We start from the raw sequence: 21058 nt of genomic DNA on the forward strand, positions 1-21058 counted from the left end.
GGAGGGCCTCAATGAGGTTGAGAGCAGCAGGGGAGGGCAGGGGAGAGCAAGCTCAAGGGGTATGCGCAGGGCAGAGCTCTGAGGGCTGATTCTGATTTCCCAGGGAGAGCCCTTCCAGGTGCCGACTCAGCTTGGGATGTGGCCGAGGACGGAGCTCCGAAGGGTGATGCGCCGCCATCTCTGAAGCTCAGAGGCCCAGCTTGTCTTGTAGGAGAGGCACAGCTGGGCTGGAGACGCCAGCACCTATACCTGCCCTGGATTTTAACCCACTTTCCCACCTCTTTGTGCCTACACTGAACCGTGACCTGACATCAATTTCCTTATGGCACCATGGTGTCCTGACCACTTGGGGCCCCCCAGCCTCCCCGTGTCCACAGAATTGAGTCCAAACCAGCCTGGGACTCCAAGCAGTGTCCACCTACTCCTCCAAGCCCAGCCCTACCTCACCGGTGAGCTCCTGCCAGGCGGCATCCCTTAGGTCCCCGCCCACGTTTCTGCCTCTGTCTCCGCTGCCCCCCATGCCAGCCACTCTGTGGGTTCCCAGGCCTGGGCCTGGACCATCGTCTGTGACTTGCTTCCCCATGAGGTCCCCCAGGAGAGCGAAGCCGGGGTGTGGAGTGGGGCTCTGACCACCTGTGTTCTAACGTGCACCTGTCAAAACTTCTGAGTGCTCAGGTTCAAGTTCAATAGTCACTGGCCAAGCACCTCCCTCATGCCCATCCAGGCCTCAGCCCCATACTCACACCAGCAACTCTCCCAGGACCTCATGCGTCCCTGGTAAGACCACCAACGCACCTTTCCACTAAGACCACAGATGTCTGCCCCCTCCGTATCCTGGTCCCCAGCCCGCGCCCGCCAGTGCCCATAATACACGTGAGCTGCTGTCCTGGGGTCCGAGGTGTAGATGCCCATTTCTTCTCCTCGGCCTCACAAGCGTCACCCAAAGGCATCATCTTTGTAAGTCAAGTGGGAGAGGGAGAAAGGAGAAGGAAGAAGGGAACAGAATTTGGCCTCAGACAAACACAGGAGGAGAGACGGATCCCCATTAATTCACAGTCCAGGCAAGTGAGAAGGAAAAGGACTTGCTATTGTCCCTCTGGAGAGTCACATCACAGACAACAATGACCACAGTCCGCCACAAAGCATGGCTAGCTGCTTGTCGTGCATTTAGGCCAAAAATATCTGCTGAGCACCTGCTATGAGCTACAACGGCTCCCAGCATCCGGGGCGGGACGGAGGCAGGCTGGCCGGGTCCCTTCCTTCCAGACGCCTGTGCGTGATCCCAGCTGCCACACGCCAGGCCTCGGGGCTTGGCCTGTCTGCTCCGAGTCCCATTTCGTCTGGCCTTACAAGGACCCCCTTTCTCAGTCGAGAGATGACATGATTTGCCCAAGGTCACGGAGCTAATAGGTACCAGAATCGGTCATCCAGTCCAGTCTGCCTGATGCCCAAGTGAGCAAACTTCTGTTTTTTTCCCAATTGTATATTCTTAGAAGAGACTTGCCTGCTATCTGATCCCAGATTTTCTTTGTCTGCCATGAGCCTCACAGCGCCCATGGCCCCTTCCTCCCATGGCCGCCTCTGGCCCTAATTACCAAGCCTCCTTCCTGTCCACAAAGGACACTCCCGATTTGGCAACAGCAAAGGTCAGGGGGTTGGGTTTCTTCCCTGAGAATGGCATGGTGGCCTCTTGCCCACCACTTCTGGGGCTGGGCAGGCGGCGGCCAAGCCCGCCAGGAGGGCGCCTGTCGCACACACCGCCTCCGAGGGCTCCCCATCCCGCAGGACAGGTAGCTGCTCCAGATGCCAGCCGTGCATCAGAGGGAAAGGAAGGGAGCCCGCCCGCCCTGCCCTGCACCCAGACCCTGGCTCTGCTGACTGAGCACCCTGTGAAGGCCCCAGCTGCCCTGACCTCCTTCTGACGCTCATTGCAGCCACTGATTTTAACACAAACATTTGCCTTCTCCTCCTCCCCATCCCTTCCCTCCTTCCCATAGCCAGGGCCCATCCCAGGCAGCTCTGGAGTCTCCAGGCCAACCCCGGGCCTCAAGAAGAAGTGCCTTCGAAATGCCAGCCCTCTCTTTGTGACTCCACCTGGAGGCCTCCAAGAGCAGATCTTGGCCTCTGCCTGGCTGTCCTGGGCTGTCAGGCTGTGGGGGGCTGTACCAGGGCCGGCGCCCGGGGGCCCCGTGAGATTTCCGCATCTCACACCCCAGCTCCATCTGCCTCTACGGCCTGGGGGCAGGACTCCAACGGGACATTCTGGCTTCTCTCCGTTCCCACAAAGACTGTCAATTTCTCCAAGCCACCCCGCTTCTGCTCAATATCCTTCTGAAATCTAAATTTGGAAGCAAACCTGAATCGATCGCTTTTCCTCTTACAACAGAGCTGCCCTGGGCTTCACCGCACGGGGGTGGGGTGGGTGGATGAGGGAGGGGGTCACCAGCCAGAGCTTGGGGCTGGCATGGGGCAGGGCGGACAAGGAAACGCTGTCGTCACCCTGACTCCTCAGGAGGGCTCTGGGCTGGGGGAAACACCCAGAAATCTCGGCGCTGCCCTTCCCCGGCTGTGTCCTCCTGGCTAAGTCACACAGCATCTCTGCTTATCACCTCTTTCTCTACTCCAAAATGAGAGAAGCAAATGACGTCCTCAGAAGGGGCAGGAAGTGGACAAGTCCCGTGCAGAATCCCATGAGAATCCCCACAAGAAATCCATCCATCCCCAGGTCCGCGGTTCCTAATGCTCAGCCTGAACCACGAAGCCACCATTCCGTAAAATATTTCAACACAGCATTATTTTTCTCTCATGGAACCCTTGGAGAGTTTCCAAATTTTCTACAGTAAATATGAGTGAATTTTCTTCTCCCCAAAAAAGGAATATAAAACCATATTTCTGTTATAAGAAAGCACAGATTCAAAGAAAACATACTAAAATGATTTTTTTCCCTATGCCGGACAACGGCTTCCCTTCCAAGGTCCTCCGGAGGGACTGGAGCCCTTCAGTCAGGACAGGGAAAGACCAGGCCAGCCTCATGAGGGCGCAGCCAAGACGGTGGAGACGAGATGGCTTCCCCACACTGGGTCTCCCCAGGCAAATCTTTCTAGCTCCCTCCCCCTCGCCCTACCCAGTCCAACCCAGCCAGGACAGCCTGGAGACTATTTCCCTCCTAAAACTAGCTCCCATCCATGAACCAACCACATCCCGTACAAGGTGCTATTGGTTAAGGCTTGAAGGATGGAAGTGGTATTAAAAAGTCCAAAAAACGGTTCAAGCCCTTGAAATGCGAACCATCCAGTTCTGGCCTCAAAAGACAAACCCAGGGAAGCAGGAGAACATGCATGAACACGTATGACAAGAAAGTTCACGCACTCGGAGCAGGAGGAGCCCAGACACGTGGCCTGGCACAACCCCGCCCCCGACCCCACCCCCAACCCCACAGCAAGGACCTTGACCTGAACTTTAAAGGATGGGGGGATACAGAAAGGGAGCTGGGACAGCAAACCCAGATGACGTCCCCAAGGCTGAGGCTGACCTGTGGAGGCCACAGTCCGAAGGCAAATGCTGGGCCTTCCTTCGAACAGATGGGTCAGGCTGGGGCAGGCAGAAGGCACTGGCAAGGTGGGAACCTGGGACATTCTGGCTGCCGCTGGCTGGGGCCGGCCCTGACTAGCAGCCCCTAGGCTTGCCCAGGATTCCTCAGGAAAGAGCTGCTGGAAGCTGGGCCCTTGGGGAGCGGGACTTCCCACGCAGAGAGCTGTAACCACATGTGATCAGTGCAATGCCACCACGATAGACCAGGCCCAGGGTACGGGACACAGCATCCCGCCCAACACCCAGGGGCAGCAGTGGAGGACTTGCCGGAAGAATGGGAAAGCAGGGGCCAGACAGAGTCCGGAGGGGGAAAACCTAACTCACTCATCTCTGTGTGATTTCCCTGCATCTCCGAGTTCCCAGCCTGCAGTAAGAAAAACACAATAGGAGCAAGAGCCTGTAACTGTTTTTCCAAGGACAGGATTCGGGATCTGGGCACTGAGAATCTTAGCAAAGAGGCTGATTCTAAGGAAGCCTGGGGCCTCCTGGCCCCCAAGCCCGGGGGGGGGCTCTCAGGTCACCCAAGGAAACCTGTTCCCGGGGTGAGCAGCCCCTCGGGACAGCAGTGCTCACGGCCAGGGAGGGATAGAGCTCTCCAGGAGTGCCTCCTGCTGGAACTTCCTAAGGGTTCAAAGGAAGGTTTAAGAAATTGAGCAGCCTTGAACACGTCAGCTCCCACTCTGTACCAGGAGGGCTGGACCCCAGTCGCCTTGCTCCTATGGGATGCCTGATGCTCCTATGGAGCTCACAGGCCACCTTTAATTCCTGAGGAATAAAGAATGCCAAGGTCAAGGTTTCCTTCTCCTTCAGGAGCAAGGGATAGAGACAGGCTGCAGAGCAAGTGGACACTGGAATCCAGGTCCCAGGAGCCCTCGCCACCCTCGGCCCCCCCATCCTCAGCAGCAGGCAGCCCCAGCAGGCCTACCGCATCAACAGGTAGGATGTACAATGCCCAGGACGAGGACAGGCATGGCGTGCCGGCGGTCAGGGAGGACAGGAGGCTTCTCCCCATGTCCTGACTCCTCCCTGCCCTCTTCCTCTGGGCTTCCCTTCGCTCCAAATTATGCTCAGCAGCCAGGAAGACAGCACCCACCGAGTCCCAGCTGGAATTCCTGGCCCAGGAAAGGCTCTCAAGCCAGTCTTCCCACCAATCCCTCCTCAGAGGCTACAAGTTAAGAAAGCTCCGTCTTCCCACCGCACGGCGGCCAACCCAACCAGCCCCAAGGGCCGGACACGTCCCTCAGCCCCCAGGGGACTGCACACATGCAGAGAAGCCCAACACACACCCCCCCACCCGCCACGTGAAGCAGGCTCTCGGCTTCTCAGAAGTTCCCACCCCAACCAGTGGGCACTGACGGGTAAACAGGTTTTCCTCTTTGCTTGCTCCGTATAGGCAGTGGGCAGTGGTGCAGGCCCCAGCTAGCCCAGATGTAAAGTCTTGGGCCTCCACCCCAGAGCTACTGAATCAGAGACTCCAGGGCTGAGTTCCAGAAGCCTGTGACTTAGCGCACCCTCCATCCGACTCTGACACACGCCAGACTGAGGCAGGCCAATGCCGCGCCGCACTAAGAACCTCAATTCTGGAACAGACCATCCAAGTTCGATCCCCAGCCCCAGCTCCTGGCTAGTACTGGCAGTACTCAGCAGGCCGTATCGGCCCCTATCTCCTGGGGTTGCTAGGAAGACTAAAGGAGTCCCTGCATGTGTGTGCACGAGTAAATACCATTTAGGTTTTATTATTCCTCTTTAGGGCATGTGGGGTGTGGCTATACCAAATTTCGTTTCCTAACTGAAACCAATTCTAAAACGACTTGTGTCCCTGCGTGCAGCGTAACAGTGAGACCCAGGCTATCTTGGGTCCTATGGGTGGGTCTTTGGCAGGTATCTGAGTAGAATCAAAGGCCCACCCCATAAGCTTCTAATTTATCTAGATACCAACTGGGGACTGCAACTATCCAGGGCAGATACAAGTTGAAAGCACCCCCTGGACACTTGTGACATGACACCAAGAAGACCAAGGTGATATTTCAGATGGTGCTCAGAGTTCTGACCATATCCCACCCAGAAGGACCGGGCAGGGATCACTGGGGAGCAAGCGTTACACCAATTATTATTATCATGGTCTTCATGATTATTAGTGGTTCTGGAAAAAGCTTAGGAGGGTGGGCAGCAGCCTGGAATCTGCCTTGGATGCCAGCCCCATGAACCCCCCAGGCGCTGCCTGGACTCAGGTAGGTGACACTCACTCTGGCCTTGGGGACAGCAAGTGTCCAGTGACCTAACAGACCCCGGGCCAGATGTGGCCAGGGCACATCAAAAGTCTCCCCCCCTTCTCCAGAAGCACGAAGGAGAACGTTTCACACGGGGCAGATTCTGAGAACTGCCATTAATTGGATGGCCCGCCTCGCTTTGCTACACTCTGCAACGCTGCCTCCCCAGCCCACCAGGAGCTGCTAACAGTCGCCCTCAGGCTGCTCTCTGGTGAGAAACCAGGTGTGTTTTTAACAGCAGCTTCCACCCAGGCGGCAGGAAGGGAGGGGTCCTGGATATCAGCTGTCCAGCCGCCCCCCGGGGAGATGACACACTCCTCAACTCACGGCCCAAGCGCATTAGCTCCAGACCCGAGGCCCTGACTTTGCACACATTGAAAGCCCGCCAGTGTCCCTCTCTGTCTGACCCCACCGAACGCGAAGCCGCAGGAGCTCCTTCCTCCAAGTCGGCCGGCCAGCGTCCCCGGTCCCCTTCGGCCGCGCGACTAGTTTCTGCGCTCCGGCCGGAGTCTCCAGGTAACGTTCCCGCACGCGGGGCCGGGAGCCAGCTGTACTGACACGTTTCCACAATAAAAGCAAACTTACAGCTGGGCCACAGAAGAAGCGGGTCATTCTTTCCAGCAGCCCCGGCCTTCTGGCCCAGACAGGGCAGAAAGGGGAAGGAGGAGCCCGCGGGAGCCGGGAGGGACCGGCTCCCCCGCACCGCGCGCAGGGCCCTAGGGATTTAAGGGTGCCGGGCCCGCCCGCGAAGAGGCCCGTGGGCGCCGGCGCGTGTCCTTACCGTTCAGTTGCCGATAGACGATGTCCTCGAGCAGCGAGAGGCGCTTCAGGACCGCATCCTGGATGGGGCTGGCGCTGTGCGCGCTGAGGTTGGCCGCCTCGGCGCGCGGCCGAATCTCGTGGAAGGCGTCTCCGCTGCGCACCGAGATGGGCCGGCACTTGGCCAGGAAGAGCACGAAGCCGGCCACGGCGATCAGGTTCAAGCCCAGCAGCACTTTGACTCTTCTCAGTGAAGCCATCAAACACGCCCGCCGGCCCTCGCCCCGGACCCGCGCCCCCTCGGGCTCCGGCGAGGCGCGGGGCAGCCGGGGCCCGTGCGAGCCTCACACTCCGGGCGGCCGGCGGGGCCCCCAGAGGCTCCCGGCCCCGCAGCGCGGATGCTCCGGCGGCGGGGACGGCGGGGAGGACGGGGCGGTCAGGGGGACAGCGAAATCGCTCCCATGGAAGCGCTGGGCGTGCAGAAGTGCTCCCGGAGACGCCTGCTCAGTTCGCGGCGCTCGGCCCCTTTGGGCGCCTCCGCTGCTCCGCGAAGGGCCGGGGGCCGGGGGTGTCTCCGCGGCACCGGCAAGGGGCTCGCCGCTGGCCCTCGGGTCGCCGGGAGCGGGGCTGCCCGGGCGCCGCGGCGGGAGCTGCGCGCAGGTGTCGGGCTCGGGTTTGCCGCCCGCCCGCGGGGAGCGCGCCGCGCCTGGGGCAGCACGGCCACCACCCTGGTCCGCAGGCTGCCGTCGCGGCGCGCGGTCTTCGGCCCTGGACCCGCTACCCCGGGCGGGCGCCTTTGTTCCGCTCACCGCCCCGCTCCATCGCACCCGGCGGAGGGGAAGCCCGCGCCCGGCGCCCGCATCCTCGCGGCTCCGCAGTCACGCTCAAGTCCCAGTTACTCTCAAAGTGGGGGCAGCTCTAGGGGCGGGCCAAGGGGCAGAGCGCGACGTCCTCTCCGCCCCTCGCGCCGGGGACACCCCACCCCGCCAGCGAACTCACCAGCGCGCACAGCGCCGCGGGCGCCGGGACGCGTTCCAAGCCCCAGCCCCACGCCGGGAGCCTTCGGGGCCTGCGGGTCGCCCCGGCCTCGCTGCGAGCGGGCGCGTCGCGAGGCCGGCCGGAAGGAGTCGGACCTCAAAAGTCACGGCAGTTCCCGGCCCCTCCTGAAACGGCGCGGGGAGCGCGGCCGCAGGGACGCGCGCGGGCGCCCCCTCCGCTCGCCAGCACGGGCCGCGCCGCTCGTCCCGCGCCCGCGGAGCCGAACGCCGAGTCTCCTAATTGGCGGACGCAGGACACCGCCGCTGCGGCACCGAGAGCGCCCACGGCCCCGGCCCCGGCTTGCGGAGCCCGGGGGAGGGGGCACCGCGCAGGTGGCGGCGGAGGGCGGGGCGCGGCCCGAGGGGACCGGCTGCGGCGCCAGCTCCTCCCCCGCCGCCGCGGGCCAGCCTCTCCCCGCGAGCTGCCGGGCGCACGGCTCCCCGGTCGCCGGCTCGTGCGCGCGCACGCGGAAAGGGCGGGGGCGCCTGGAGAGTGGGCGCCGCGCGGGGGTGGGGGGGAGCGCTCAAGCCATGCCGGCTGCCGGCGGCGTCGGAGGGACCCCCGCGCCTCAGCGCCCGCGGGGCTGGCGGGTCCGCTCCATCCCGGGCGGCGATGAAGACATCCCTCTCCGTGCGCTCGCGGCTCCGCGCGGCGTGGCCGGGAATGGCTGGAGGGAAAACCTGGCCTGGAGACCCGGATCTGCGACTCTGGGAGCCGGGCCGCGCGCCCTGGGCTGGGTGGGCTCTGGCCGCGCGGAGATGCGGACCGTCCCCGCCGCGGCGGGCGCGTCCCCCTCGTTCCATCGCAAGACGCACGTTCGGGCGGCCGGATCTCCACCATCTCTTCCTCTTCCCAGAGCCCGGCGCTGGGAAGGCCGGAATCCAAAGACCCTTCTAGATCCACTCACTTCCCTGGGCCTAAGAAAGAACGCGGCCGCCCCCTGATAAAGAGCGGGCAGGAAGGCCAAGCGTTCTGGTGGTTTCCACCTCACCACCCCCGTCTCGCTGAAGTTTTTCTTTCTGCTCTTGGGGTTTGGGGTTTGGGGCTTTTGTTGCTGATTTATCATTTTAACTTGATATTTTTAACAGAGGAGTGCCTGAAAAAATAACAGTTTTTTAAAATTTTAGTCCCTTGGAACTCGGTGTCTGGGTTCAGTCGGGTCTTCCTGGTTTTTGGCTTTCTAGCACCTGCAAAAAGTGAATACGAAACAGGTAAATGAAAAAGCCACATAAAAAGCCCCAAGGGACCTTTTCCTGCCACAGGTGTTGGGCAAGAAAGGAGCCAAGGGACTAGAAACCTGAGTTACTGGGCATTGGTGACGTGACAGGCACCAGGGCAGGCAGGGTCCCCACGATGTCTCACCGGGAACCCAGATGGAAGCTAGTACAATCAGTGGAAACTTCTGCAAAAATAATTTTCCACGTTTACTCGGCTGCAAGACAGAAGGCAGGGAAGCTGAGACAAGGGGCTGTGACCCCCAGTAAGTGGCCATAAACCCAGGTGGGTCTGACGCCCCAGCACATGCCTATTTGGGAGTAGGAGACAGAGAGGGAACACCCACTGAGCCATGGAGATGTTTCTGCGCAAGATGCAACTTCAGACATTCTTTTTCTCCCTCCGAAGCAGGAGAGGTCCTTAGCCCAGATTAACTGATGATCTTACCAGCATCTTGCAGGGTTCTCTCCTCCCCTTCCACAAGCATCCTGGAAAGCTTCTGCATTCTAAACGGCATCTGACACACTGTCAGGCTCCCGTCTTGAGCCCTGTCATCACACAGAAGTGACCCACTCCAGCAATCCTTCAGGAAAATTTCCCACTCGCAAACCCAAACAAAAACATGTTCTCCAGCCACCAGCAACCCCTGTCTCCCTCACCCAGTTTCTAAGCCTGTCCATCCCCTCGTGAGTTCCTTCCCTACCCTTCCTGGTAACACTTTAGCTCTGATTACGTATTTATTTCAAACACTTCCCCAGCAGTGACCGCAGTTCACACACTCTCTATACGTATGCTCACACCGTGCCCAGCTCTGAATTACAATCTCACCGTCTTCATTCTTGCGCCCACGGATCCGAGCAACAGAGTGTGCTTAGGGAAAACACCATCACCCAAAGCTTGGAGACATTACCAGTTGGCGGTATCTAACTTGAACTGGATCCTTAATTCTTAGTTCCATGATCTAAGCCAGCTCCTCCCCCCAGAGGTGCCTGAGATACACTTCAGAAGTCCATAAACACCCCTCAGTCCAATACAAAACACTCACATGTGTGTCCTATGGGCTTTTTTCTGGGGAAAAGACCCCCAGCTTCCATCAGATTCTCAATGGTGGTCAGAGACTCCAAATACTTAAAACCCTGCCTGGGATACGTTGGATATGCAAAAACATAATCAACTCAATATTTATTGTATGCCAGCTGCCTAAAAAGTCAGTGGCTCCGAGGCACACCAGGTTGGTAGAATTCTCTGGTTGTTTGCATAGAGAAAAGAAAGAAGACTGATCGAAGGCCAGCCTCTTGTACAGATGAAGGTCAAACTGAATGAATAAAGAAACTGAACTGAATGGGTTCTGCTAAGAGTGTTCTGGAAGGAGCACTCTTAGCCATTTAAACCACATACACAGAGACGAAGGACCCATTTGCAGAGTCATCGATTGTCCCGGAACCAGAGGCTCCCAGAGGGGTGGGCGACCTCCCTCCATCAACGACTGCCATCCGTCTACACACCATTTGTCCCAATCCAGCTTGTAAAAAATCAACAAAACAACCCTTCCAAACCTCTGTGTCCTGCTCACCAGGAGCCACTGGTCCTAGTCCCCCTGTTACCAAGCAGCACATCCGTTCTTGACTTTTGGAGGGCTCTAAAAATCTTTCCTGATCATAAAAGATACTTCTAAAAAGAGGTTTATTGGCATGTTTGTTAAGGCAACTGAAAGGGGGGGCGATGGGTGTATTTCCGTCCACGGTTCACCAAAGATTTCTCCTCCACGTACATTTTTCACACATCAGCCATGATGTGAAGCTTCTGACTGGTCTGTGTCACCCTTCCTTGCCTGTTGGAAATCTCTCACATCTCAGCCTGGTCTGTCACAGAAGCTAGAAAGAGCTGGAGGTTCATCAGGAAGAGGAGGGGCTCATGTCTCTACAGGGGCTCTGCCCAGCTACTCACTCTTGCTGGAAGCGAGGGCTGGAGCCATCCTTCCCATAAAACCCTGAGCAACAGAAACCGGGGGGCTTATTTGATTTCTTTAATAAGATAGAATTGACATATAGCATCATATTAGTTTCAGGTGTGCAACACAATGATTTTTATCTTTGTGTAGGTCAGGAGACAATCAGCGCAGTAAGTCTGCCACCTGTCACCATACCGCGTTACAGACTTTTTTTTTTTTTAATGCGATGAGAACTTTTAAGGTCTTCTCTCGGCAACTTTCGAATATACCGTACGGTATTAACGACAGTCAACACGACGTATTTACTTTATAGCTGGCACCGTGCACCTTTGGACCCCCTTCACCTATCCCCCCACCTCTGGCAACCACCAGCCCATCTGTTTTCTGCATCTACGTGTTTAGGGTTTTGTTTTGTCTTGTTTTAGATTCCACATATAAGTGAGATCATACGCTCTTTGTCTTTCTCTGCCTGGCTTACTTCACGCTTTTTTTTTGTTGTTGTTGTTTTGTTTTGTTTTAAGAAAAAAGGAAGACAGGAGCCTGCCCTTCTCCCCCTTCAAGAATCCACCTTGAGGGCCTGTGTTGGGTGCCAGTCGTAGCTGGGGGGACCCTGAGCAACTTACCTCACTTCTCTGGGGCATTACCTGCTTCCCCAGCTACAAAACAGCGATAACAGCCTTTACGGTAAGCACTGTGGAAATACGCAAGGACCACCAGCTGAGGACAAGCAAAGGCTGTTGATTCAGTTTGCTGTTGCAAGAGAGTCCCCGGTGTTTGGCAGAGACTCAAAGGCAGGCAGAGGAGAGAGTCTGATAGTAAAAAAGTTGGGGGGGGGGCAGGGGAGGCTTCAGATAAGCACTGATTGAGGGCTGATGGCCTGGGAAGCTGGAGGCAGGCTCACTGGGAGTGGGGCATTCTACGTAATGGATGAAGGGAGCTTTTATTTGGCTTTCTTTGGTTGGTCCTAAGTTGGAAACAGGGATAACAATTAGGGAAGCTGGAAATTACTGAGCAGGTCCCCACCATTTGCAGCCAATTGTGTGGGCTTTCCAGGCTGGTGGCCACAGAGGTTGAGAGGATCAGAGCCCTATTGCCATGTCTGGCCGTGAACTTCAGCTCTCTCAACACTCAGTACGAATTGGTTATTATCAGCATTATTAAAATCACTAGAACCGAGAAAGGCTAGTCATGGGTAGAGACACACATTGAGGCCAGGTCCACCTGTGGGAGAGACACAGGCCGCCTTCCAACCCCAGAGCCTTCTCCTTTGTTCCAGTCTCATCAGCCAGGAGTGTGTGGGCTTCCAAGATGGGCACACAAGACAACCCACTGGGGGATGGGGAAAAATATTCAACCTTCCGTTTACGGTGATCCAAAATAAGAAAGAAATCAAAAGCTACTGACATTTCATCTATGCAGTGAGAGTCACACAGGCATATAATTTCTAAAGAATGGCACATATAACGCACATACACATCTCACATCTTTTCCTGGTAGGGACCACCATCAAAAAGCAATTCTTGCCTACTGGCCAACTTGCATGGAAACCCTGGGGTTACAAATGAAAATTCTTCCTTCCTATTAGAAGTTGGACTCCTCCTAAAACTCAAAGACCATTTGAAGGCCCACCTTAGCATCCCAGTCCTCTGGGAAGCCCTATCAGGAAACTCCAGATGCCTTTCTAGCTACAAATTAGCCACAGATTTATCTAACAATCTACAAAGTACCTGCTCAGTGTTTTGTTCCGTAATTGAATGTTTCTCAAGTACTTGTCATGAGCCATTGTGTCCCAGGCATTGTGGGGTTTATTGTCTAGGAGGAGAGGTAAGTCACAGATAAACTATAATACCAAAATCACTGAGTTGCACTTAGGAGAAACAATTCCACCAAACCGTGGGGAACAGGTGGCCTGGGCGTGTTTGTTCACAGAGACCCAGGGCTCAGAGGGCCCAGTGAAACTAACTGCTCTGGGGACGGCCCTTCCCTCTTTCCTGTCCCCAGACTCCTTCTTATTTTTGCTCAGGGACTCCACACCCTCCCAAGGACAGCTCTGTTGGGAATGCTGAGGCCGGGAAATGCTCTTCTCAAATATACATGAACCTCACTCTGGTGCTCAGTATGCCCAAGCTTCTATTTTATCTATATCTGCAATTTTTTTTTTTTTTTACCATGGCTGACACAATGTTACATTAGTCCCAGGTGCCAGGCACAGTGATTGGTTAAGTCTCTACATTGTTGTGTTCACTACCAGCCTAGCTGTCCCTTTCACCACACGACCCTATGACAATACCACTGACTGTATTCCTTAGGCCATGCCTTTTATCCTCACGACTTATTCATTCCATGACCAGAAGTCTGTATCTCCTACCCACCTTGACCCATTTTGCCCATCCCCCCTGGAAACCATCAGTTTGTTCTCTGTATTTATAGGTCTGATTCTGCTTTTTGTTTGTTTATTAATTGGGGGTTTTCTTAGATTCCACAGATGAGTGAAATTGTATATTTGTCTTTCTCAATCTGACCTATTTCATTGAGCATAATACCCTCTAGGCCCATCCGAGTTGTTGCAAACGGCACGATCTCATCCTTTACACGGCTGCGTAATATTCCACCATCTGCCCTGTCTTCCTTATCCATTCATCTGTCAATTTGAACACTAGGTTGCTTCTGTATCCTGTCTATTATAAATAATGCTACAATAAACATAGCATGAAAGGCATACAGCTTTTCAAAGTAGTGTTTTCATTTCTTGGCATAAGTACCCAGTAGCAGAACTATTGGATCATAAGGTATTCTTATTTTTTGAGGAACCGCCATACTGTATATGCAACTTCTCTTAATTTAGCGAACATTTGTGACAACTGGAAGATTGTCTGTTATTCGTTCTAAGTGAGAAAAAGAGAGCAAGTGTGAATAAGGAACTCAAAAGAAACTTTTCACTGTCTGTTCATTGCCCGTTGTTCCTGTGAGTAAAAGCCCTTCTTGGACCCTTCTTGCTTTGGCTTCGGGGTGAGTGTGAGCATGTGCAGGAGAGGCTGAGAAACTGGGCTTCCCCTGCCATGGGCCATCGCATACTATGTGATACGGACCCTGCCCACTCATGTGAAAGGTGTTACTGGCCATTACAGACCAACAGCTTTTCTATCATCGGTGGTAGGTTGGGCTCAAGATTAGCTCTGCTAGGTAGTTTCCTGCAGCCTCAGGAGGTGGCCTTTGAAACTACAGCTTCCTGGGGCTTGTTTGCCAAATTCAACTACTCATTTGGAGAAAACTCCCAGGAAAGCATCATTTCCGAGAGTCCACAGCTCCAAATACTCTGCAAATATTCTGAAAAAGAACAAGGCTCCTGGAATTCCCAAGGTGCCGACAGAATTTCTGGGATGAATAGAAGTTGGGGGGATTTTGTCTTGGCTAGCTTTACCTTCATGGCCAAGGACATGTAAAGGGATTGTTCCCCAACTTCCCCAGGCTCTTGAGTCACCTTTTCCTTTAAGATCGTCCCTTGTAGTTGCTGCAAGAAGTCCAATGTCCTACCCCAGTAACTCCTAAGGGTAAGATTCTCTGGGGTTGGTCATCTTCCCATGGCTGTCCTCATGTCACCTCACGCTCAAAACCCTTGGGTTTCCAGTCAACATTTTTCCATGTCTCCGTGCCCCCACTTCACTCTTTCCTCCGAACTAAAGATACAGGTCCTGTATTAACTATGAAAGATTACCACAAATGTAGACTTAAAGCAACACAAGTTGGTCTTCCAGTTCTGTACGTCAGAAGTCTCGCTGAGCTCAGATCAGGGTGTGTGGCGGCTGCACTCCTTTCTGCGGCTTTTGGGAAAGAATCCATCTCCTCACATTTTCTGGTTCCTGACGTCTCCCTGCAACCCTTGCCTCACGGTCTCCCTTCCTCTGTCTTTTTTTTTTTTAAGATTTTATTTATTTATTTGACAGAGATCACCAGCAGGCAGAGAGGCAGGCAGAGAGAGAGGAGGAAGCAGGCTCCCTGCTGAGCAGAGAGCCCGATGCGGGGCTCGATCCCAGAACCCTGGGATCACGACCTGAGCCAAAGGCAGAGGCTTAACCCACTGAGCCACCCAGGTGTCCCCCCCCCCCCGCCTTTCTCTGTCTTCAAGCCAATTGGTTCAGGCTGAATTCCTGCCACCCTCCCTGGCTTTCTGACTGCAGCCAGAAAGGATTCTCTATTTTTAAGGACTCATAGGATTAGGTCGGACCCACCCGAAAAATCCAGGCAAATTTCCCATCCCAGGCTCTTCAATCTTAATCATGTCTGCAAAGTCCCTTTGCCATGTGCATCATATATACACGGGTTGTGGGGATTAGGGTGATGGCGTCTTTGTGGGGTTTGGGGGTGCATTATTCTGCCCATCATGGTCCCATCCACATGCCTCAGGCACCTCCAACTCAAGGCAATTGTGTATAACAGAGTACGTGACAGAGAAGGAGAAGAAGTGAAGCTGGGCATTGAGTGGCAGGGGCCGAAAACTCATCGACCCTTCCCTGTCATGGGGAACCCCTGAACTGCCATCTTGCTCCTTGGCCCTAGCCCTAGGAGGAATCCCGCCACCAAGCCCAAGAGCGGTGTTCCCCAAACTCCCATCACTCACATTCAGAGTCAGCTAGCTGCCCGCCAAAACACGGGGCATGGCTACACGGCTTTTCCCAGCTCAGGGGAGTGAAGTTTGAGGCCACGGAATGTGAACAGAGTGGGGTGGCCCCTTTCGGGCCGGGGACTTAAGACAGCCACCAGCCTTCCGTCCCCTTTCTGGTGTGCGAGAGCCCAAAGGGGTAACCCGCCCATCAGTACCATCACCATGAAGGTGATGAGGAAACCGCAGGGCAGATAGAACCTCGAGACGAAAGGACCCCGGGGGTCTGAGAACACCACACGGAGCAGAACCACCCACTCACCGGAAACACCTGTCCTCTGTGCTGAAGAAAGTAATAAATTTCTTGGGCTCTAAGCCGCTGAATTTGGGGGTTGTGTTCATTACCACCCCCAGCCCCCCAATCTTGTGGATAGATTCACCAATGTTTTCACATTTAAGTACCAACTGCATCATCATCTAGAGAACCTCTTTACCCAAACCAACCCTCTTCTCTTTTCAAGCAGCGACGTTCGAAACAGTAAGATCCACAGAATAATAAGATGAATTTTTATCAGATGCGTCCTGTGTGTCATGCTTTCGACACATGTGTCTTGTCACTTACGTGACTTCACTGATCTTTCACACACACCAGTTCCCGGAGGTGGGTGCTGTTACGACCGTGCCCGTTGAACAAACAAGGACGGTGAGGCACGGAGTTTCCCCTGCTGGTAAGTCAAAGAGCCAGGACGGGAACCCAAGTGGGCTAACTGAAGAGTTCATTCTTTGAGCCATGCCAGGCTGCCGCCTTTTTTCATGGCTCTGTTTTGGGAGCGATATGTGCCCTTAAGGCCTGTTAAGTGATTCGATTTTTTTGCAAAATACGCACTTCTATAGACCACCTCATTTTTCTCAGGTTTCATCAGAGGTGTGGGCACCGCACTGTATCAAACAGTGCCCCAGAGCTAAGGCTGAGCTACTTTTCATCTCTACCACATAGCTGTGTGGGTCGATCTCAAAACCCCACAACAGGGAGGGGAGAGGCATGTCAGAGAAGTCAGGGGCAGAGCCAAAGCCTCCCCTCTCCAGCGACCGTCGGCCCCAAAGCGCACTGCTGTTAACCTGCACTTTAAGAATGTCTTGCAAAATTTGCGAATGACATTTTTCCTTATTGATCTTTTTGCCTAGGAGGACGAGGAGGTCTCTCGAAGAGGAAAAGGAAAAAGGCAAGGCGGGACAAAGAATGAACATCAAGAATGATGTCACCCGATCCGAGCACCTTATGGACTGGGGGGGGGACGTATGTGTACAATTGCATCATGGCAATCAATAAAGCCCGTCCACCCACATTAATAAATAAGATGAATGAATAAATTTGACCAAAGTGCTATTTTCTTCCTACCCAGCAGATGGCTCGCACCTTAGCTGCGTGAAGGAATGGAGACTGTCTGTCCTCTTCAAGCCAGCACTGGAGAGACTCTAAACAACTTTCCTCCTCTCCTCGTTTCTCTGGTTATTTTCAGCCTTAAATGGGTCTAGAGAAACCATGGGTGATATTGTCACAGGGATGGTTTCAGGGAAGGTCAGAGGTCAGGGATCTGTCCCCAGACTGGCCCTTGGTGCCTCTGTCCAAGATGTAGCCCCCCTGAGTGTGTGTGTGTGCCCCTGGGTGTGGGCAAATTCCTTCCTAGTTCCCCAGATTGTGTGAGTTACCCCTTTGTCTCTATCCTCGTAGCTTCATGAACACTCGTCTCCGTGATCCTGTCACATCGTAGTTTTTCGTTCACGTGTCCGTCACCCAATGGATGGTGAGAGACAATGGCAGAAATGTCCTGTCTGTTTGGGACACGTTGCCGGCAGAAGCTTCACGAGGAGTATCAGCTGAGTGAGCGAGCGGATTAACGACCCCAAGTAATAAACCAATGGGCTCTGGTTCGAGTGAGTCATGCAGGCGTCCCCCAGGGGCCGTGGTGCATGTCCCACAGCCTGAAATCTGGAGTGTTTCCACTTGTTGTGGCTGCACATCAGCCTTTCATTCTTGTGAAAGGAATAAAGGAGATATTTGAGTCTGATAGGAGGTGAAAGCCTGTTTGTGTCCAACACACAGGAGAATTTATTTTCGAGGATCCATAAAGCCAGCATTGGAACATCTGCCCTGGGCCTCCCAGCCCCGTGATAGCTTCCCCAAGCTTAGAACATTCATGTCTCGACACAGGCCCATCAAAGCAGGTTAGCTGACATTCTCTGAGCTCAGAAAACCCTGATTTCCCATTATCGTCTGCCACTTACGAGTAACTTGCTTTTACTCTTAGCATGATAGATGTGATTTTGTGTAGAACTACCTGCCTGCTGTCTGTCCTTCAATATTCCCCAGCCAGCTCACGATTTTAGTTGCAGAAAGACAGCTACATGCACGCTACTGCGGTGGGGAAATTTCTGCTGGGAAAAAAAATCCTTCTCGAAGAAACACCAGAAACTGATTCGGACACAGATGACTTGCCTTCCTCCTCTGAGTTCTGGTTACTGCTCCCCCAGGGTAATCCCTCAGCCCACTCAGACGTCTTAGCAATATTTTTGGTTGTGCTCATTGGTTTGGGTTTACAGTTGTTCTTTCCGCTTTAAAAAAAAAATCCATTTTAGGGTTTCCTGGGTGGCTGTCATTGGGCATCTGACTTCAGCTCAGGTCATGATCCTGGGGTCCTGGGATTGAGCCCCACATCGGGGGTCCTTGCTCAGCAGGAAGTCTGCTTCTCCCTCTCCCAGTCCCCTTGCTTGTGCTCCCTCTCTCTCTGTCTCTCTCTGTCAAATAAATAAATAAAATCTTTTAAAAAATCAATTTTGTTGAGGTGTGAATTACATATAACAAAAGGTGTCAGTTTTAAATGTATGCGTCAGTGTGTTTTAACAAATACATTCACTCCTATAACAATGTCCCTTTCAAGATAAAGAATGTATTCTTTTATTTAGCCAGTGACCTATTTACTTTTTTTTTAAGATATTTTATTTATTTAATTGACAGACAGAGATCACATAGTAGGCAGAGAAGCAGGCAGAGAGAGGGGGGAAAAGCAGGCTCCCTGCTGAGCAGAGAGCCCAATGCGGGGCTCGATCCCAGGACCCTGGGATCATGACCTGAGCCGAAAGCAGCAGCTTAACCCACTGAGCCACCCAGGCACCCCTTACTTTTTTTAAAATAAAAATTGTATACATTTGGGTGTGCAACATGATCTAATATACATACACATAGCGAAATGATTACTACAGTCATGCTATTTAACATATCTTCTCACATCGTTACATTTTTGTGTATAAAAGCACCTGAAATCTACACTTTTAGCAAATTTCCTGTATTCTATGCAGTATCACAAATTGCAGTCATTATGCTGTACCTTGGATCTCCAGACTTATTCATCCTACATAACTGTAACTTTGTATCCCTGGACCAACATCTCCCTGTTTCCCCCATCTCCCACCCCTATTAACTACTATTTTTATCTCTGCTGCTATGCACTTCACTTTTTGAATTGCTCTAGTAAGTGAGCTCAGGCAGTCATTTCTACTTCTGTGTCTGACTGTTTCATTTAGCATAACATTTCCCAGGTTTGTCCATGCTGTTGCAAATGTTGGCACCCTCTTACAAGATAGAGAATATTTCATCACTCCCCAAAAGTTCCCTCATGCCCTTCTGTGGTCAATGACTCCAGCCCCAGGAAGACACTCATTTGTTTTCTTTATCAAAAAGAAGAAGAAGAGGAAGAAAAAGAAGAAGAAGAAGAAGAAGAAGAAGAGGAAGAAGAAGGAGGAGGAGGAGGAGGAGGAGGAGGAGGATGAGGAGGAGGAGGAGGAGGAGGAGGAGAAATAATACACGCTTTGTTTCTGATCTGGCTGGCTTCTTTGACATAGAATAATTATTTCGACATTCATTCATATTGTTGCATGCATCAGTAATTCATTCCTTTTTTCTTGCTAAGTAATATTCCATTGTATGGAGACAGACCAATTTCTTTATCTATTCATCTGCTGATGGAAATCAGGCTGTTTCCAGTTTGGGCTAGTGAGCATGAAATGGCTGAGAACATCCACCGAGTCTTTCTGTGGCCCCATGTTTTTATTTCTCTTGGGTAAATACTTAGGAAGAGAATCACCAGCAGGTACGGTAAATGTATGTTTAACTTCATCAGAAACAGCAAAACTGGCTTTGAGAGTGGCTGTACCATTGTAAGTCCCCATCAGCAACGTACGAGACATTCCATTCTACATCCTCACTGATGCTTTCATACGGTAAGTCTTTTTCCTCTTAGCCATTTTAAAGGGTATGAAATGGTATCTAATTACAATTTTAAATTGCACCACCAAGAACGACGATAAACATCTATCTTTTCATATGCTTGTAGGTCATCCATAAATCTTCCTTCATGAAATATGTGTTCAAGCCTTTTTCCCAGTTTTCAATGGATTGTGTACTATTTCACTGAGTTGTAAGAGTCCCCCCCATTATATGTTTGAGACGCAAATTCCACTCTTCTGTGTATTTGGTGGTAGGGAATGACTTGCCCTATCCTAGGTATCAGAGCTACTTATCCTAATTACTGGCAGCTTCTTGTCCACAAAGTTGTGTGACCTGAATGTGGCTGACACCTGCTACATTAGTTAGGGCTCTAGGCTTTGTTTCTGGGAGAAAGGAGGTATGGTCTAGAACATTCTCATTCTTTTAAATCTGACTTCTGAACATAGAAAGAAGGAAGGAAGAAAGAGAAGGTAGGAATAAAGAAAAGGATATTCTAGGGAGTAATTACCTACCTACAACCCCCACTGGGTTCTGGGCAGGGCTATTACAGTCACTCAAGCTAACAAATTAGATATTCTTTGACTTGGACTGACTTTCTGCCTTATGGGTTCTACCACATCCAGAAGAGGGAATGTCTGTCCTGGTGTCCCTTGATTCATGGGAGGAGAGACCATGGCTCCTTCTTACATAATGATCCTTCCAAGTCTCCTCTACCTCCTTTTTTTTTTTTTTTAAGATTTTATTTATTTATTTGACAGAGAGATCACAAGTAGACAGAGAGGCAGGCGGAGAGAGAGGAGGAAGCAGGTTCCCCGCTGAGCAGAGAGCCTGACGCGGGACTCGATCCCAGGACCCTGAGATCATGACCCGAGCCGAAGGCAGTGGCTTAACCCACTGAGCCACCCAGGCGCCCATCCTCTACCTCCTTTTAACTAAATAAAGTGACCAACCATTGAAGGTAGAAAACAAGTGGAATGAGCCCACAAGTTGTGGGTCTGTTGTTGGATTACCTTGTGTTTACCAGGAGGAACAGTCTTGGTGTAGAATTAATTAGGGTTTCCAACCGAGAGCAGCAGAGGAGGGTCGACTTTCTTTTTTCCATAGCATCCGTCCAAGCCTCATTGTATTCCTCGGAGCTATAAAGAAGAGTGGGCTATAGTAACGTCACCCTCCAAGAAAAGGATTAACGTATTTGGAGACCTCAAGCTAATTCAAATCAAACTAATCCCCTGGATCAAACGGGAAAGGAGAAGGAGAGGCGGTGTGGCGGAGAGAATGGGGACTTTAGGATGACTGGAAGCCACAAAGGGGAAGAGGTAGATGGGGCAGGTTTTAAGTTGAGTTTTGCT

General features: G+C 52.9%; 1 protein-coding gene across 1 annotated transcript in view; it reads right to left on the reverse strand.

The window, feature by feature from the left end:
- Window positions 1-7950, reverse strand: part of GALNT17 (polypeptide N-acetylgalactosaminyltransferase 17) — a 429917-nt gene extending 421967 nt beyond the window's left edge. The window contains exon 1 of the mRNA XM_032872378.1: window positions 6643-7950. Coding sequence (XP_032728269.1) covers window positions 6643-6880 — 238 coding nt within the window. The 5' untranslated portion in view covers window positions 6881-7950. The remainder of the gene's footprint in view (window positions 1-6642) is intronic.
- Between the last annotated feature and the right edge of the window lie 13108 nt (window positions 7951-21058).

The sequence above is a fragment of the Lontra canadensis genome, unplaced genomic scaffold, assembly GCF_010015895.1.
Source record: "Lontra canadensis isolate GAN:19392208 unplaced genomic scaffold, GSC_riverotter_1.0 scaffold45, whole genome shotgun sequence".
In the NCBI taxonomy this organism is placed as follows: Eukaryota; Metazoa; Chordata; class Mammalia; order Carnivora; family Mustelidae; genus Lontra; species Lontra canadensis.